The sequence below is a fragment of the Pteropus medius genome, unplaced genomic scaffold (genome assembly GCF_902729225.1).
Source record: "Pteropus medius unplaced genomic scaffold, Ma_sr-lr_union100, whole genome shotgun sequence".
NCBI classification, from domain to species: domain Eukaryota; kingdom Metazoa; phylum Chordata; class Mammalia; order Chiroptera; family Pteropodidae; genus Pteropus; species Pteropus medius.
Window position 1 is genome coordinate 24,963,717 of NW_024354875.1, and position 18,538 is coordinate 24,982,254.

General features: G+C 35.5%; 2 protein-coding genes across 5 annotated transcripts in view; one reads left to right on the top strand and one right to left on the bottom strand.

Moving 5' to 3' along the window:
* Positions 1 to 7,820, bottom strand: part of IFIH1 (interferon induced with helicase C domain 1) — a 51,370-nt gene extending 43,550 nt beyond the window's left edge. The window contains exons 1-2 of the mRNA XM_039855820.1: positions 6,992 to 7,820; positions 1,248 to 1,416 (exon numbers count right to left, since the gene is read on the bottom strand). Of these exons, the coding sequence (XP_039711754.1) occupies positions 1,248 to 1,416; positions 6,992 to 7,444 (622 nt within the window). The 5' untranslated portion in view covers positions 7,445 to 7,820. The remainder of the gene's footprint in view (positions 1 to 1,247; positions 1,417 to 6,991) is intronic.
* A 76-nt stretch (positions 7,821 to 7,896) lies between these two features.
* Positions 7,897 to 18,538, top strand: part of GCA (grancalcin) — a 35,203-nt gene continuing 24,561 nt past the window's right edge. Inside the window, exons 1-3 of one of the 4 annotated variants that reach the window (XM_039855821.1) lie at positions 7,903 to 8,017; positions 10,304 to 10,470; positions 12,354 to 12,569. In XM_039855821.1, coding sequence (XP_039711755.1) covers positions 12,446 to 12,569 — 124 coding nt within the window. In that variant the 5' untranslated portion in view covers positions 7,903 to 8,017; positions 10,304 to 10,470; positions 12,354 to 12,445. Of the gene's footprint in view, positions 8,018 to 10,303; positions 10,471 to 12,353; positions 12,570 to 18,538 lie in introns of all 4 variants that reach the window. The other 3 variants (XM_039855822.1, XM_039855824.1, XM_039855825.1) reach the window with 3 other exon arrangements.

The following is an 18,538-nucleotide window of genomic DNA, read 5'->3' on the forward strand; positions in this document are numbered from 1 at the left end:
GGATTTTGAAAGTTGAATTAACCAAGTTTGACTGAGTAAGCACCACCACCCCAACCCCAATCCTCAAGTAATTCCAGAAAGAAGGGAGAGCTGCAAGGCCTCTTGAGATTTTCACTTTGGGCATTCTTGAACATATGACACTGCATAGAGTTTGTTTGGTGGTGAAGAAAAAACTTACCTAAACATCTTTAGATCTTTTTTAATACCTTGTAATAAAAATATTTGCCTTCTTCTCTGTCTCTCTCTCCCCCCGCCTTCTCTCTCTGTGCATGTGTATGTATATATATATATATCTATGTGTGTGTGTGTGTGTGTGTGTGTGTGTGTGGTATGTATTTCAAATTAGGCAAAATAAATAATATTCTGTTAATAATTTAGTAACTATTTGTGTTTATTTTGCATAAACAACTTCAAAAATTATTTACTGTGTGCCTTATTTCATTAAAGTGTGATAAGGACTCTGTATGTCTCCTTTAAGTCCACATCTCCAGCACCTAGAACAGTGTCTAGCACATCGTTGGCACTCATTAAATGTTAGTTGAATTAGTGTGAATGGTTGAATGAGTAGTAGTGATGTAAGCTTGAAATGATTCTAATTTATTTAAATCATTTATTACCAATTAACTGTCAATTTGTTTTATATATGATGTTTTTGAAAACACAAGATGCATACTCTGAAAAGAAAAATAAGATGGCAGTTTAAATTTGTTTTACAAATAATATATGTGAAACAGCTATAGAATGTTACTTTATTATTATAACTGAATAATTTTCAAAGCTCACTTGAAGTAATATTGAAATATGTTGCCTACCATAGACCTTTTATCAAATACTTAATAAATCCCTTTAAAATGTATATAAGTATCTAGGAGACTATGCAGCAGAATTGTAATAACCATTAAAATATTTTATTCCGATTTATTTGTCTGTTCAATGTTAAAAACAGCTTGATACGAATTTCAGGCAATCACCACGTTTCCAAAATAAGATGGGCAGTGGAAAGAGTGTTGGACTAGGAGTCAGCTGCCAATAGTCTAGCCCAATTTGCTGAGTTTTGTTGTTTTCAGTAAATCTTTTCCCAGGCAGCAGTTTCCTTATTTGTAAAAGAGACAATCTCTAAAATTCCTTTCAGTTTTAAAATTTTGATTCTAAATATCTTAGTGTTTGGTATTATGTCTACAAGCTTCATTAAGCTCCCAACCGCTGGGCAAAATGGCCATACTCTTCTGTCACAGAATTAGAAATACCTGCATTGCCCTCCGAGGCACTGTCGCCAGTTAACTCCCGGACAAGTGCATCATTTCCTGTTTGCTTCAGGACAGTCAGAAATGTAGAAAACCAGTTTTCTTTCTGCACGATCCTTCTCAGTAGCTCTCTTACACCTGCTTCATTTCCACTATTTTCTGCAGCAGCAATCTGTTTTAAGAGAAAAGTAGAAGAAGATCAAACATGTGAATAAATTTAAAAAGGAAACAGCCTTTAGAAAAATTGAGCAATTAAGCATAAATAAAGACTTCTTTCAAACACTAAAGAAAACAGCAGTGCCACTTGTAGCAATAAATGTTTTACCTCAGTCATTGTGAATAAGGGATGCAAAAGAAAGGGCCTTTACTCCCTAGCAATATTATGTCTATTTGCATCAAAATTTTTTTCTGGATATCTAGGGCACGATTTTTCTTTTCTACCCATGAAGTCTATAAATGGGAAATCAAACATTTCTTATTAGTTCAACTTTCTTCACTATTACCATTATAAAGTAATTATTATCACAGATTTATATTCTTGCCTATTTAATACTGGTAATATTTATCATTACTATAATATTTTTCTTAAATTTGTGCTTATTTAATACTACGAGACAAATTTATTTCTATACCTATTCCTTTTTTAAAGTAGGGGGAGAATTATTTCTATTCCATTCATTATAAGCCTTAGCCTTCGTTTAATTTTATTTTTGTATTAATCTAGAAAATCTTTCTAAATGTGGATCATTTGTCACGTTATCATTGTCACAGTGCATCCCCCCAATTCTTAATATAGCACCAAACATTTGGAGAAAAGACTAATACAAGCCACATTTAGACCAGAAAACAATTAGGACATTATCAGCTTGCTGTATCATAGGCAAGCTACTTTATCTTTCTGGGCCTCAGTTTCTATATGTGTAAAATGAGGCAACTGGAAAAAAATTTCAGGCATTCTCCATCCTAGCAATACATCCTAGAATCATCTGGGGAGTTAGAAAGAATACTGGTGTCTGGGATCCACTCCCAAAGATCCTGATTTATTTTGTCTATGCTGGAAAACTAGACTTTTTTTTAAAGCATCTATTAATTCTAATCAACATCTTAGATGAGAAATACTGACTCAGATACTCTCAAAGGTCCTTTTTAACATTTGCTCATCTTCTACATGTATAATTTGGATTGTTTACCTAGTATTTCCTACAAAATTTATGTATTTTCTAGAACCTATAAATATATGTTATAAGCTTTTAAAGTCAGAAATTCATTTGCATTTTTGGAACAATGTCTTGTTCAATTGATTGTAAGCTCTTTTTATGGGTGACTGAGCAAAGCATCTATCTTTACAAATATTTCACCAGTGAACACTAGTATGTAAGTGTACAGCACGATTTCTACCCAAAGAAAGTTTTAGTCTTATTAGCTAACAGTTAATAATGCTATAATAAAAGCTTTGTTTATATTAATCCAGCAACCCTGGAGGTACCTGAAGAAGGTACCAATATTAACCCATTTTACAGATCATAAGTCCAAGGTGCAGAGAATTCCAGTTACCTACTCAAGAACACGAAGCTAGTAAATGGCAGAGGTAGAACTTGACCACAGGCAACTGGCTTCAATGCTGCCTTCTTGTACTATAATTATAGCTAAAACTTTCTCTAATTTTAAATTCATTTTCAGGCAAGAAAGGTTAAAAGGACTACTTGAACTTAATAAATTTTAGATGATTTCAGTCCATCTCTTCCACAGCATTCTCTAAGCACATTCTTCTTCATTACCTGCCTTTTTTCTAACTTGATTAATCTCCTAATGAAAATTTTGTCTTTGCTGGTTTGTAACATCCTTATTATTATCCGCTATTAATCAGAAAAAATTTCTCTAAAAAGAACAAGTGAGGCACTGTAACGAACACTTTTATTAAAAACCTAAGCATATTATATCCACTAAATTTTCTTAAACTATTAATCAGTTAAATTGATTTTTACTATAAAATTACATTTGTCAAGCTTGCTTTGTCCTTACTGAGTTCAGGTATTTAAGAATCATTATGCCATTATTTCCTATAAGTATTTTTATTACATGAATGTGAATTACATATAATACCTATCATTTTTGTCAGCTTCATCAAGATTCTGAATTTTTAAGGAATCTTCTCAGCTTGGGTGTTAGAAAATGCATCAATTCCCTTTGAAGCAACCATATGTGTGTGTGTGTGTGTTCTTAGTTAATCTGCTCTCCTAAAACATAGTAAAGATATTAGATTCCAATACACAAATTTGATTACTTAAATTCTTGGGAGGTAAATACTTAGACTTGAGGCTGCAACAGGACGTATAATGATTCCCACACATATTTCTCCCCCATTGAACTTTTTCTCTGAATATAAAATTTTAAATGTCTACACATACATTGATAGCTAATTTATGGAATATAAAATAAGTATAAAATTGTGAGTAATACAATTCAGTGCTTTCATAGTCTAAATTCTTTGATCTATGTTTTTTCTTTCCAACAGAAATCTGTGAAGAAACCAAGATATTTCCATTAAGCACTAGCATCCTAAAACAGAAGCAGGTGAGAACAGAGGCACTCTCTAGTTAAGGATCATTCTGTAATAATGATCCATAACGTGACCTTGTACTTATTGCTGAGTCACTAGTATTTACGATAGTGTCTAGCATATGCTATACATTCTTTAACTATTTGTTGGAAGAATGAACACTGATCAACACTACAACACAAGCTCCATGAAAGTGCAGAAAATATCTGTGCTATTCTCCAAACTTTTCACCACTATTGTGGCACAAAGGTGTCATTCTATCAATTTAAACCAAATAAATGAATAAATAAATCAATTAAATACATTTCTTTGGGAAAATACTGCACACAAAACTAAATCTAGGATCATTTTAAGAAGTTCTGATGTATGAGGAAGAGGGACAGGGGTATGGATGTTGGAATCTTAAACTAACAGACCAAGTAGAAAATGTCTACTGGAAAACAGGAAAAGAATTAAAATAAAATATGGTTTTTTAGAAGTCTCAATTACTTATTTGAATGCTACTTTAAGCTGTCCAAAAAGCAAATTTTGAGCACTTATGTTCACCACCCATCTGTTTCCCAATGCTTGACAATGTAATTCATTATATCATGTGTTTCCAGCTCTTATTTCAGACAACTCTTTGGAAATATATTTAACCAATCATTTAAATGTTAATCAACATTTATTAAGTACAAACCCTATGCCTAGTCTTGGCCAGGTTCTGAGAGCTTAAACAAGAAAAATATAGTTTCTCCTTCGAATCAAAGTTTAATCCAGGGACTTTGAAAAGCAGATCTCAATTTCAAAATGGAAGATTTACCTAAATCCCTGAAACTTTAAATTCACAAGGAAATGTAATCAAATGAATGATAATAAAGGTCATCATCATCATATCAAAATAGCTCTTTATTATTTATAAAGCTTTTTCCTAAACATGGTTTCGTATTTACTGCAATATTGTGAGTGAGAGGAGAAATTATTATTATGTCCATTCTTCTGGATAAACTTAGGATCAGCGAACTTGAATAATGTGGACCAAAGTAACATATACAGAAACAAAGATCTTAAGTCCAAGTCTTTCCACTCAAATTTCCCATGCTTTTCTCACTGGACTTTACCATTTAAGATAAACATTCATCGATGACCTCAACATCAATATAGCTTCTTCTGAACCTAATGCATCCTTCCCATCGTCTGTCAAAGATTATTTTTGAGACTGACAATACATGTAAAATGATGTGTACAAAAAACATTTCATGATATCAGAGACCCTATTCTCTCCTTAGAGAGCTTCAAACACATAGATCCTCCATCTTTCAGAGCCTCCTTTGAAACATGAATCTAGGAGAGAGTTCGAATTGCTTTGGGTTGCTCTGGCCTTAACTGCTACTACTACACAAATGTCCCTTTACTTTTTATCTTCTTTGTGTCAACTCCCTTGCATTACTGCTAGCTGCCTCCAAGCTTGCCAGAATCAAGAACTTGGATAAAATCTAGCTGGCGGAAATTCAATCCAGGCAAGACAAAAGTGATGCTGATAGGCAGAAGTATTTAGAGTAAATAAGGAGAAGTGCTGTTTCGCTGGCAATCGGGACATCATACCCACCAAACATAAACAGCTTTGTGGTGTTACTGGACTCTGTTGCTTCTGGACTTCCTAACAGCTACTGTGGCTGGAAATGCCATCTTCCATCTCCAGCTGGCTTGAAGGCTGCATACTGTCTTCCAAATTAAGATTCTGCCACAGTGATGTACACATTTGTCATATCCAGCTGGACTACTATAATGCGTTCTAGCTGGTTCTCAATACACAAAACTACATAAACGCTACAGACAACAGTATAAAGTAATTTACTTGTTGGGAAAACCAGCCATCGAAATTAGATGCATGCTTGGGTCTTTGGACAGGCCTCAGAGCTGTCAAATCTACAAAGGAGCATCTACAAAAGACTAACTCACATCACAGGCTGATAATGAGTCCAAGCCCCCAAACTTTGTAACGAGGATCCAAACAGTTAATGAATCAAAAAGTAAGAGAGAAAGAAAGAAAATTGTCAAAATCATAGCACATTAGACAAAGCCTCAACTTTTTGTCATGGGTTTATTTGCCTATATGCCTTTCAAAATAAGACATTCGACTTATAACCTGGAATAAGTCAGATTCAAATTGGTCTCCGTTTTTATACTTCACAATACATTCTCATTCTTTGAAAAATGATGAACAATAAAACATTATATTAAGTGCAAAGTCACCTGTAAAATTCACCCTATCAAAATTCCACTTAAAAAAAATCCACTACTCCTTCACTAATAAGAAAAACTGCAACTAATAGACATACTTTTTCAATGAATTATCTCCAACTTTTGATTCACAGAGAAAGTTGAAATTTTAAAGAAAATAACGTGTTATATGTAATTTCTCTATTTAAACTAAGATTAAATGGCATAATGTATAACATAGGCTAGAGATTGGAAATTTTTTTCTCTAAAGGCCAGATAATAAATATTTTAGGCTTTGTGGACAATATGGACTCTGTCCAACTGCTCTTGAAGTACAAAAACTGTCCTAGTACGTAAATGAATGAGCGTGGCTGTGTTCCAATAAAGCTTTCTTTATGAACACATACAATTTAAAATCTAAAAACCTTCTTAGCTTTGGGGCCTGTAAAGACCAGTAGCAGTCTGGATTTAGCTCATGGGTCATGGTTTGCTGATCTCTGTTCTCTTGAAGTATATTAAATAAGACACAAAATTCCATACCATCAGGAGCTAAATCCCTAGTTCTGCCATTGTCTTCCTAGATCTTGGGCAAGTTACTTAACCTGCTTTAGTTTTCTCGGCTGTAAAATGGAGTTAATAGCATTAAACACCTCAGTGTTTTTGAGCACGAACTCTGCTAAAACATTTTGCAAGTGATACTAATTGTACATTGTAAGTGGTCAAAAAACGTTACTTATTAGCATACATTATTATTCTCGAATTAACATCTCTAGCTCATTTCAGTGAAAGGATTAGAAAAATAGCCTTTTTGTGTTTAAAATTTTCAAAATTATGTTTTAAGTGACTAGATATTTTCTTCTCAAGAAAGGAGGGAAATGGGTTTACCCAAAGATATCACAGACCATTTGGAACCGGGGAAATGAACGGCCAGCCCCAAGTTGTAAAATCTGCCTAAAAGCCCAGCTCTACCTAAACTGACACCTACCCGATTTCTGTCTTCAATTGTCAACAGTTCCTCCTCCAGACATTTATCCAAGACATCTCTAACCAGAAGCTTGTCCACCAGGGTGGGCTGAAGGAGGTTCAGTAGTTGGAGACACTCATCATGAGCGTTCTCAAAGGATGGAGAAGGCAAGTCTGTGAGCTCAGGGTTCACGTAGCGGGCAGCTAAGGGGCTGCCTGCTCGCTGGAGGGCCTCTACAAACACCCTAGTCCAGCCCGGGGACCAGACTCCCTTCTCCAAGGTGCTCAGGAGCTGTTCAGCTGCGTTAATGTTCCCCATGGTGGTGGCCGTCCTCTGTATCTGCTCCTTCATGTCTGCAGACAAAAAAGTTAGGTAGTCCAGTACAGGCTCCACCTGGATGTACATTTTCACTCTGGCCCGGAAGCACGAGATGAGATATCGGAACCTCTTGTCTGCAGAATACTCATTCGACATCTTTCCTTCTCAGCAAAGGGAGAAGTTCTCCCAAGTAGACGGACAGGTTTCTGTTCTCAGCTCAACTGGTGCGATGCGTGTACCACTGTCCGCTGCCTTGGCGTAGCAGGGTCTGCAACTATGTACCTGACAGCAAAGGAGTCGCCTTCAGGGTCCCCAGACCCGCGCGCAGGGCGAGGTGCTCGCACCTGGCAGGTGGGCGGGGAGTGCCTGTCCTGGATGTGGCGGCAGGCAGCGGAGGGCAGACAGCGCCGCACCTCTGACTCTACGGTGCTCGCCGGGGCCGGGACTAGGGAGCCGCCTCTGCTCTTTCGCGACGCAGCTCTGAGTCCAGCTTTCCGCCAGGCAGTTCTTATAGTTTGCCTGACTTTGGTTTCTGTTTCGATTCTCCTCTCCAGGTCTTTCCAAACGTAAGCCACCGCGGGGTGTGGCTGTTTCGTGGGGGAGGAGCCACACTTTGGTCAGTTCCGCCAAGGAGAGTCCTTTGGCCAAGGGCACTGTTGAAAACAGAAGAAGCGAACTATCTTCCCCACGGAGTAAGACACCAGCGCTCCAGCAGTGCACCTCTTACAGGTATTTTGTCTTCCTTGAAGAGTTCTGCCTCAAAAATCAGACTCACCCACAGCCGTCTTGCATAGCCTCTTGTCAGCTAAAATGTGGAGGGTGTGAAAGCGCGTGATTGGGGACTTCCCAGCCTAGAGATGAACAGAGAGTGAAGCCAACCGAGAGTTCCCTTTGGCTGGAGAATGCGAGCAGGTTCTGGTCCCACCAGAGTGGTAAAACTGCAAGGGACAAGAGGAGAGACGAAGTAAGAAGATATATCTATAGAGCTGTAGCCCCAGAACTCCAGGTGAAATGACCCCTACACCCTTTCTAGATGTAAACCTGACCTCCAGTGGGTCCCCAAGAACTAACGCTTGGGAAATATGTGGGAGGTTATGAAAAAAAGTGAATCATGATAAACAGTTAACTTTAGTGCCTCATCTGCATATTATAGTATTTGGTTTTGATCAGGGCCTGGTGACAGAGCAGAGAGACTTTAACCAACAACTCAGCTTAGGAGGAAGTCAACAATGAAAGTTTCCTATCTCTCAGCCTGTAAATTCCCCATATTCTTTAATATACAGCTTTCCTTTAATAAAACAAAACAAAATCTCCAACAACTTATTTTTGACATAGCTGCCATTCTTTTCTTGGATTCAATACAGCAAGTTTTGGCTGAAGCAGCTAGGAACTTAATTAGCAACTAATGTACCAACTTGTAGTAAACATCAACATTTGTCTATGTCACGAGGGAAAAAAAAAGACACCCACACTGCAAAATGGCAGCTTCATTTCAGTACAGAAGCCACATAAACATGCGTCCTTCATGTTGCTAGTCAAGCATTCTGCTGCCCTGGGTGACTGTGGGTGGTAGTATATATGCTTTATAAGGAGAACTTAATAGTCCAGAATTATATGGGGGATGGAGGGGTTGTATAGGCTATCAAAAAGATGTATTTAAGAAAATTAATTTGTTAGCAATATTCATTCAAAGATGTTTGGATGGGCTAAGGAAACCTGGCTATAAAAGAAATATAGTCTTTGTGTTTACCGGAGGCATACAAAATATCCAACTGAGCACATTATAGCAAATTTATTCTCTATATAATAAAGCTAAGGCTTTTTCTTTCTTAAAGGATTGTAAATTGATTGAAGAAAGGACATATTTACACAGTGACCAGTATAACACAAATAATAGGACCTTGATGATTTTCTCCCTGATGGGGAATTTTATTTGCCTTGACTCTAGCTGCTGGCCTAATCTCAAACACAGTGAAAGCTGCTGAAGTGAAATGAAATCTTAGCCTTATAGGTAGGCCCGATTTATACTATTGTGTTTCTTCATAAAGCACTATTACGTCTTCATGTAATTTGGACATTTGACCTTGTGCTTAGGTAGAAGAGAATCAAATTAGACGTTTCTACAGAAGTATTCAAATTATTAATTTTAGTTATTAATTCTATCTTTTGGAGCTATTACAAGAAAGTTCCCCACCCCCTTAATGTGCCAGCAAGTTTCATTTAGTATGTTAAACAAAAAACAAACAATGTACAAACCAAAAACATTGTTCCCGGTACTCATCCTTTTGTCTTTTAGTTTGAAACACTGTGGAATAAGAAGAGATTTCTGATTAAATATGGAAAAATAATGTCATCTTAACACCACGAAATTGCTGGCCTGTTGAGAGAGGATCAAAAGCAAAAGTTTAAATATTTATATTCAGATCATTCATTCGAATTAAAAAAATGTATTAAGTACCTGCTATATCACCAGCACTGCTCTAGGTACAGTTAATAAACTTAAACAAAGTTTCTACCTTTATGGAGCTCACATTCTAATGGGAGTGGGAAGATGCATAATAAATAATAATTAGAAAAATACAGTGTGCCAGGTGAGGATAAATGCTGTGAGGACAATGGTAAGATCTATTCCTAAGTATTTTATTATTTTCGATGCTATTATAAAAGGGACCATTTTTTTTTAATTCAGCTTTTACATAATTGGTTGTCAGTGTTATAGTAACACTACCAATTTTTGTATGTTAATTTTGTATCCTGAACCTTAATGACCATTGATTAAATCTAACTTTTTTGGTGGAGTCTTTAGGATTTTCTACATAAAATCTGCAAAAAGAGACAATTTTACTTCGAGTTTCAGAACTATGTTAAATAGGACTTGTGAGAGTAGGCATCCTTGTCTTGTTCCTGATTTTAGTAAAATCTAGATAATGCACATTACAGTTTTTCTGCCCTTCCTAACTCTCACCATTACCATCACATAATATCCATCAATAACAATTCATTTTTACTCTCCAGTAGGAATCACTCTGCTGAATGAGGTGCAGTGATGAGTACTGAGCATAGGTGGGAGTGCCTGAAGGAAAATTGAGAGAAACCTCTTTTAGGAATCTACCATATTTTTGATAGGACTCCTGGAGGAAGGAGGTTGAGGAAACAAAAGCCAAGCCACAATATCTCAAAATGTATGTTTTTTTTCTTTATCTATATTTTTACATCATGATTTAGTTTACTTTCTGTTTGAATAGACTTTGTCCTCTGTCAAGTTTTTCCTGATAGCTTTCATTTCATCCTTCTCACTGTTTTCCAAATATAAGTTTCTGTTTCTCCTTTGAGGTAGGAAATCCTGCTGATCTTTGTCTTTTTCTTTTTTCTAGACCTGCCTATTCTTTTAAAACCCCAAAGAAACATTTTAAGCAGTCTCCATCAGTTTCAAAAGCCACCTCTTAGCATTTTGTTCTATAAATAGCAAGTCAGGAATATGCTAGATAACAGGTTTCCACTGTTATCCAACTTTTCATTTAAGTTTTCTACAATTAAGAAGTAGTAATAATCATAGCTGCCGCTTCTTTGACAAACCAGAACTACAATGTATGGCCACACATGGCAGTAATGCCTTTTCCAAAGAAAATTAGAATAAATTTAGTTTACTGAGGAAATCTTTCTAGAATTATTATTGTTTCTACATTTATTTACTAATCGTGTCAATGAAGAGCCCTCTCTGTGTAATTTAGAGTCAGATGGCCCTAACCTAGCAATATGGAATTGTGGTTAAACATAGAGACTCTAAGTTCAGGATGTCAGGATTCATATCTCAGTACTACTTATTAATTGTGGTGTGATCTTGGGAAAATCAGCTCAAACTTCTCAGTTGTAAAATGAGAATGATACCTGTACCACATCATAAGGTTGTTCAAATGATGGACTCTAAAGTAAAGCACTTAGCACCAAGCCTGGCATGTTATATTTGCTCTATAAGTGAATGCCAGCATTCTTATGTAAACAATGAATAAGAGATATTGCTAGCCCTCAAAGAATGTGCACTTTATGGAGGAAATAAATTAGTTGTGTACATAAACACTATATAATAACTCGACATGTAATTAAATTTTTAGAAAGGATCCCTTTTTGTAAGAAATGGAAGTTGATATGCTGATTTAGCAGAACAGTTTATTAGAAGGATACTATTATAGCTTTATATCTCAAAAACATAAGTAGGTACAAAATAGAAAAAGAAATTCTGGCTAAGTTTACTATATCATGATACGCATTTCTTAATTACTTCCACCAATTCATTTATAAAATTCTGGTTTTAAGTATGCACACACAAAAGCTTTTCTACATAACAAATAGTTTTAGCCCAAACAAAAAATCTGGTGTCTGTGAAAATTTTTCCAAACATCCATTTTTCCAAGTGCTCCCTTCACAGCTTAAGTCCTTTCAAAAATAGTTATTTGTGCATGCTTTAAAAAAAGAAAAAAAATAGTACTTTTACTTCAGAGGCATTGACTGGCTGTGCTTCTTTTATTTTATTTTAAAATAAATACTTAAGAGCAAACTACGGTCAGATGCAATTAGAATGCCACTGTCTTTTCCTTGAAATCATGGTTGACATTAATCTAGTAGACATTTTGGAGTTAGCTATCTCAGCCTGTGTCCATTTGGATTGAGTGGTGATTGTTCTAATCGCCTAATACCTACCCCATACAATTAGTTAATTTTTTTTATTTCACTTCTGCTCACGTTATAACTGAAAATTTTAAAGTAGGAGTAGGAATCCTATAGAATGAGTTATTGAAATCAAATAGATAAATTGAAACAAATTTTTGAATTGCTAAATCACTAAGGATTGAACTAAGATTTTTAAAAAATAATAAAATTGTCAGTTATAAAATATTTTTATTATTAATGTACTAGATATCAATTTCATTTAAAAATCTTTAATCTTATCTGATCTTTTACTTTCTAATTTTTTAATTCATGTTTTATGATATGATAGTTGTAAATATTTTCTAAATAAATAGGTATCTCTTTATTAAGGTTTATGTTAAAATATTTTTACTGATAGGGATCAATAACAAAGTACTTGAAGACCACAGCTCTAGAGAGCCTCCCAAGAGCTATAGATTATGATGAATTTGAAGAGCAAGATTGATAAGGATGGAGAAGAAAAATGCATATGTGAAAGGAGAGAAAACTCTGGAAAGAGAAGGGCGAGTCAGCATTTACATCTTGGAAACACTAGAACATGTCAAGTTACTAGTATTATTGCTTTATGACAAAGGTCAGTATACTAAGTTCACACATGAAACCTGAATATATTTCATATCCTATTGCCAGACGTGTTGTCTAGCAGATTTTTCTTAAATTGAATATTTTAATAAAAACTTTTTTATTTAAAAATAGCTTATGTTCACTGTAGCAATTTCAGGGAAGAAATCATATAATATTAAAGAAGATTTATGAATTACTTGCAATCTCATCACCCAGAGATAAGCATTTTTAATATTTTAATTGTATTTTCTACCAATATTTTATTGCGCGAATATATGAGTATATGCATGTGTGTGCGTGCTTACCACATTCACCATTTGTTCAGCAGAGAGTGAGTTGAGATGGTCTCAACTTCGAGGAAGCAATCTCCAAAGAAGAGTTCTCTGTAGGGGGATCATGTTAACATGCCAAGGGAAGAAAGAACCCGTAAGAGATTCCCTATGGCAGGGATGGCCAAGGTCTTTGGGTAGCAATGCCTAATATTGAATTACATGTTTATTATTGTGCTGCACTTGCATAATCGCCCCTTGTTAGTTCCAGATCTTTCAGAAAAGTCTGCCTATATAACAGGCTTATGATGTGGTAGTTTGGTTAATAAAGGAGGAAAGTCAGTGGCCCCATGTGGCACAGAAAGAAAGTGTATCTGTAGAAAGTGAGACAGGGAGCATGGATTGAGAATTCCGTTCAAGGAAGACAATGAGAGCATAAGTCCTCCAAGAATCCTCAAACATCTTAGCAGCTGTGCCAGGCTTCTCCTGCTCTGTGGGACGGCAAGGGCCCTCTCAGGCATGCTTTCAGCTGCAAGGCAAAGAATGTATGACTAAATGTGGCTCAGCCAGAGGGACTGATTTTGTCTCACTTAACAAGAAGAGCCAGTGATTCATTGAGGTTAGAACTCTGGAATGTGTCCTGTAATTTTCTTGGTTTTTCTCTCATGGTTGCAAAATGGCTCCAACAGCCCCAAACATCATTTTTAATTCCAACTTTAGTTAAAAGTTGGTTCTAGGGGGTGAGAGCGTAGTGTTTCTCCCCTTTACCTTCTCCCAACAGAAAAAGGGAAAAAGATACCTCAGGAGTCCTACAGCAGAATTTCTCATAGATCTCATTGGCTGGAACTGGGTCGTGCCCACTGCCCCTAAAATAAAGTGCTACCTGCTCAAAACATTTTAAAAATCTCATTTCTAATAGTAAGGCATTGTTTGACACAGGCACTCAAGCAAATTTATTTATATATTAAAATGTAAAGATGACCCAAGGCAGGCTAGAAAACTTGTTTTCCAGGTGGTTTGACTTTCTGAGCACACTCATTGCTCTGAAGAGTATTCCTAACAGGAAGTGCTGAAGCAGCCATTCAATACCTTGTTGTGGCAGCAAAGGGAGCTAGGAAATGTTCTCAAGCCTAGCTGCATATTAGACTCACATGGAAAATGTATTGCATTAGAATCTCCATGACTGAAACTTCAGTGTCAGTTATTTCTCTTTTCAATTCCACTTGAGATTGTATTCTTCAGCCAGAGTTGAGACCTAGAAATCAGGGCCAACTGAGAATACAGATGAGTCTCATTATTCATAGCAGTTATGTTCTATAAAGTTGTTGTGAGCACTGAATTAGAAGATATCAAATCACCGCTCCCAGGGAAATACAGAACCGGGTTCCCGCAAGCCAATGGTCACATTTCTAAAACCGATCAATATATAACCTTGTGTTTGTGTGTGTTTCTGTTCGGACACACCTTATTTAATATATCTTGTTGATTCATTAATGTTACATTCACAATTAGCAACATTATAATATACCTGAATGACATATTTTCTAACATATTTTTTTTTGTGAGGCATATCACAGTTTTCCTGTGCTTAGAAACACTAGATAACACTTTAGGACTATTAACTTTTAAACAGTGAAATCACCAACAAAAAGCCCAAAAATGCAAAAAATTGTCAGTAAATATACCATGAAAAGGACGCTTGTTTACAGTATGAAAGCTGAAACAAGAAGGCAGAGCATCCCTTTGGTCAGCCTCAGCTGGAAACGTGCACATCTGGACAACACAAATTTTTCACTGCTCTGCACATATCCGCCAATGACAGTGAAAGCACCAAAACTAATGTTTTTAGGATTACAAATAAATTTTAACGAGTAGGGAAATAGGTTCCGGGTATAACCATGAAATTTTGGAAAATTTGATTATACTTTATAGACATATTTCTGAATCATTTGTACTAACTCAGTTTAGCTAAAGTTATGATATAAGTGAACATACATTTTCAGCAATTTATTAAAAGTGATATAGTTTGAAACATTCATCTGCCAAATCCATTGCCCTGGGCATTGCCAGATATTTGCTTAGAAAACATGAGACCTATTATGCATCATAGAAAATATATATCTTAATGCCAGTAACCTCTTGGACACTACAGAATGTAAATCTCTAGTTTATAGTTTGAAAAATTGGATCATATGAATTCAACTCTAAAGGTCGTCTAATGTCTCAACTGCAGAGAAAGTAATAAGGAAATCTGAATGTGAGTGACTGGAAGAATTTTTGCTTATCTCATTCCTAATTGTTGCCTAGACTCTTGGTAGTTCACCAACCTATATAAATTCAGCACAGAGAAAGAAAAATATAGGGGGAATTCCTATATCATGAAAAAAAACTGTCTCGCTCACAGTAAGTAAATGAAGTTTCTTACACTTTACCAATTAGGAAATTCTAGTTCCACACAAAAATAAGCTTTTCTGCATAGCCACTTTTATTGCAAGTTTATCATACCCTAGGTGACTGATATTCAAACTGTGCTTTGAGGAAACTTAATGTGACTTAAAGATACCTTAGAGGGTGATGGAGAGAAATTCAAGGGGCGAGGCTGTGAGCCCCACTTCTACTCCAAAAAGAGCAGATTGACTACTATTATCTGTATATTTTGCAGTTTCATACTTTGAAAGGTGTTTGAAAAAACCTCTGTGCTAGTAATTCAGAACATCACGTATAAAGAATTTTTACAAAAATAGAAATATTGTATCAGAGCCTTCTAAGGCTATCTCATATTTTTATATGCCCAACCAGTAGCAATATGAGTTCTAGTTGGACGTCTATCTGCCTTTACCTCATCAATTTCTCATAGAGCCAAATATTAGAAAAGTTGGGCAAGTTCTGGAACCAGTATACCATATTACTGAAGGAGGGAAATGGACTTCAGTTACATTATACTGTTATTGTTATAAGTGAAAGAAAGCATGAGTAAAATCAGTAAGTCAATGAAAAGATGACACGCTGATTTATTAAGGCTGAAAATTATACCATGTTTTACTTTAAAATTGTACTAAATTTTATAATTTAAATTTATAATTAAAATTAAATAAATTTAAGTTTTATAATATTTTAAAATATTTTTATAAAATATTCCTGATTACTCCTAAAAGAATTAAATTTTTCTTTTCTGAATTTCTATTTAGTATGTGTATATATGTGTGTTGCAGTTTTTCATGTCTATATGCATATTTATGTTGAGGGTATATAGATTTAGCAGCTCTAGGTGAGCTTGCCTAGTCCTTCCCAACCCCTAGAACTAGTATAAAATTTTAGAACTTATTTCACATTGGTGGTTTCATTTCATTGATTCTTTTTCCTTCAAATGCAATTAAAACCTCAAGAAAGACATATTTTACTATGAGGGAGATTTTTTTTTTTTAAATTATAGAGAAATCCAAATTATTACTACAAACGATCTACTTTAAAATACTTCAAGATGAAAGGCTTATGATTTTAATTGATAGATGAATATAAATAAACCTGCAAGTATGGACTGTGAGTGAAATCTGATTTTATACATTTCAGAAATGTTTCGTTTTTCAGGAATAGACTGCTTATGTGCTGTATGTTGTTAATTAGGAATTAAGAATGATATTAACATTTAATTTTTGTAGAACACCATAGTGAACTGTGAAGAAAACCTGAGCTTTCTCACAACATGAATTCTGAAAGCTAGCCCAGATTCTCGGTTGAGGGGTGGGGGCAAGTACTGCCTGTGGCTTGTTATATTCCCTGAAACCCAATGACACAGTGTCTCCTCCAAGGAGCAGCAAACACAAAGCAGCCTAGGCCAAGTCCTAGACATTTTGCTGTATCCGCCCCATTCTCACTCAGAAAGGTACTAAGTGGGGAAGCCTTTCCTTGCTTGTTTCCTTAGGCTACTCTGTACTGCAACCGATGATGATGGTGTTGCCTCTGCTGCCACCTTGTGGAGTTTTTATTATCAAATCTTAACTACGTCAAACTGATTTGGCTGGTTTCAAGCAAGTAAAATTGTAATTATGTGCAATTATAGATTTTTTGACAGAAAAGGGAGGTAATCCATATATCTCAAAGGGAAGATAAAACCATGGCTATAATTTAGTATGAACTTAAAGTATTATTTTTTATAAAAGCAGAGAGCAACTTAAAGAGGAAATATCCCTATTTTGCGAAGGAAGAACTGAGATTCATAGACTTTGTATTACATTGCCCAACATCACACAGCCAACAGTTGAACTTAGAGTCAGTTATCCATCTCTAAATTATTTATTGCATAGTTCCTTTGAGTTTGCATAGATAATAATGACTAGAACCAATTGTTTTAAAATGTAGGTTTTATTATTATTCCAGTATAAAGAGAACGATAGATCAGGATAATTGCCATTGAAAAAGTAGTTTGTTACAGTGTTCAAGATGAGGGAACATATCACACCATGCAGGGCCACACAGGGAGAAGCACCAGAGTCAGTCAGTAAGGAGAGGATAAAGGCAAAGTATGGGCAGGAGCTTTGATTTTAGTTTCCATGGGAAAGGTAAGGCAGAGTTAAGCAAGATTAGAATTGGCTAGTTTGAATAATTCCAGCAGGCTCTGGGACATAGGAGCTGTCCATAGTTGCCTGGTATCTGGCCCTGGGAAGATTAGTGCAGAGGAATACTGTTCTAGGAGTGTAAGAGTCGGAGAGAGGAGGTAGTTCAGAACATGGGCTCCGGATAAGATAGTTTGCACATTAAAAGCACACTCTCTTGTGAGTCATTTGCTATCTCTAAGAACTGGCTGTTCCAGGTAGGGGCAGTTTCTTTCCAGCCAGCCAGGCCACAGATGCCATGTCATCAAGAATACAGAAAATATAGTTAATACACCAATTAACTTACTCTCTTGAAATTAGACAGTGTGTGTGAATGAATGAAATCTGTGGAGTGAATAAAGAGAAATTGTCTTAACTCTGATATTGGTATTAAATTATTATCTACATGATATGGTTAGCTGATTGATAGTTTTCTACATGATTTGTTTCCCAAATCAATCAGGAAGAAGTATCCAAATTGATCTAAATATCAGCTGACTTTTTCCATTACTGAAAAACTATGATAGGGTCGTAAGCTTGAAGTTAACATATTTTGCTCAGTTAATATTTCAAAATTGAGATAATAATTATTTAGTAGTCAACTTTATACTGAAAGAGCTATATTTTAGGCACATGTTTTCTTAATAGAAATCAGTTTTGTTTCTAAACAGTTTTACTTTATGTGCACATTTATTTAAAATAATGTACAGAAAGACATTTTATACAGGAATTTTAATTTAAATATTTGATTTTTCTTATCCATATACATAGATATTTGCTATGTCCCCACCCACCCCTTTTTGGCACTTTCTATTCATTTAATTATGTTTTCTGATATCACTAACTACCATTTGTGCAATTTATGAGCAAAGTGTGGCCTGAAGATTCTGTTGCTAGATTACATTCTCTTTTCTCCCACTCTCCCCTTCCTTTCTCCTAGACTGGTTGCCATAGTGCCTCTTGGAATGGGTGGCGCAAGTCTGTAAAAACCTAGGTTCTCTCTTATTCTCTCTCTCATCTACATAGCTTAGTCACTCAATCAAGTATTTGGATTTAATTAAAGAGAAATTCACCATTAGTATAATTATTCTATAAATAATTACTTTATGCAATTGATC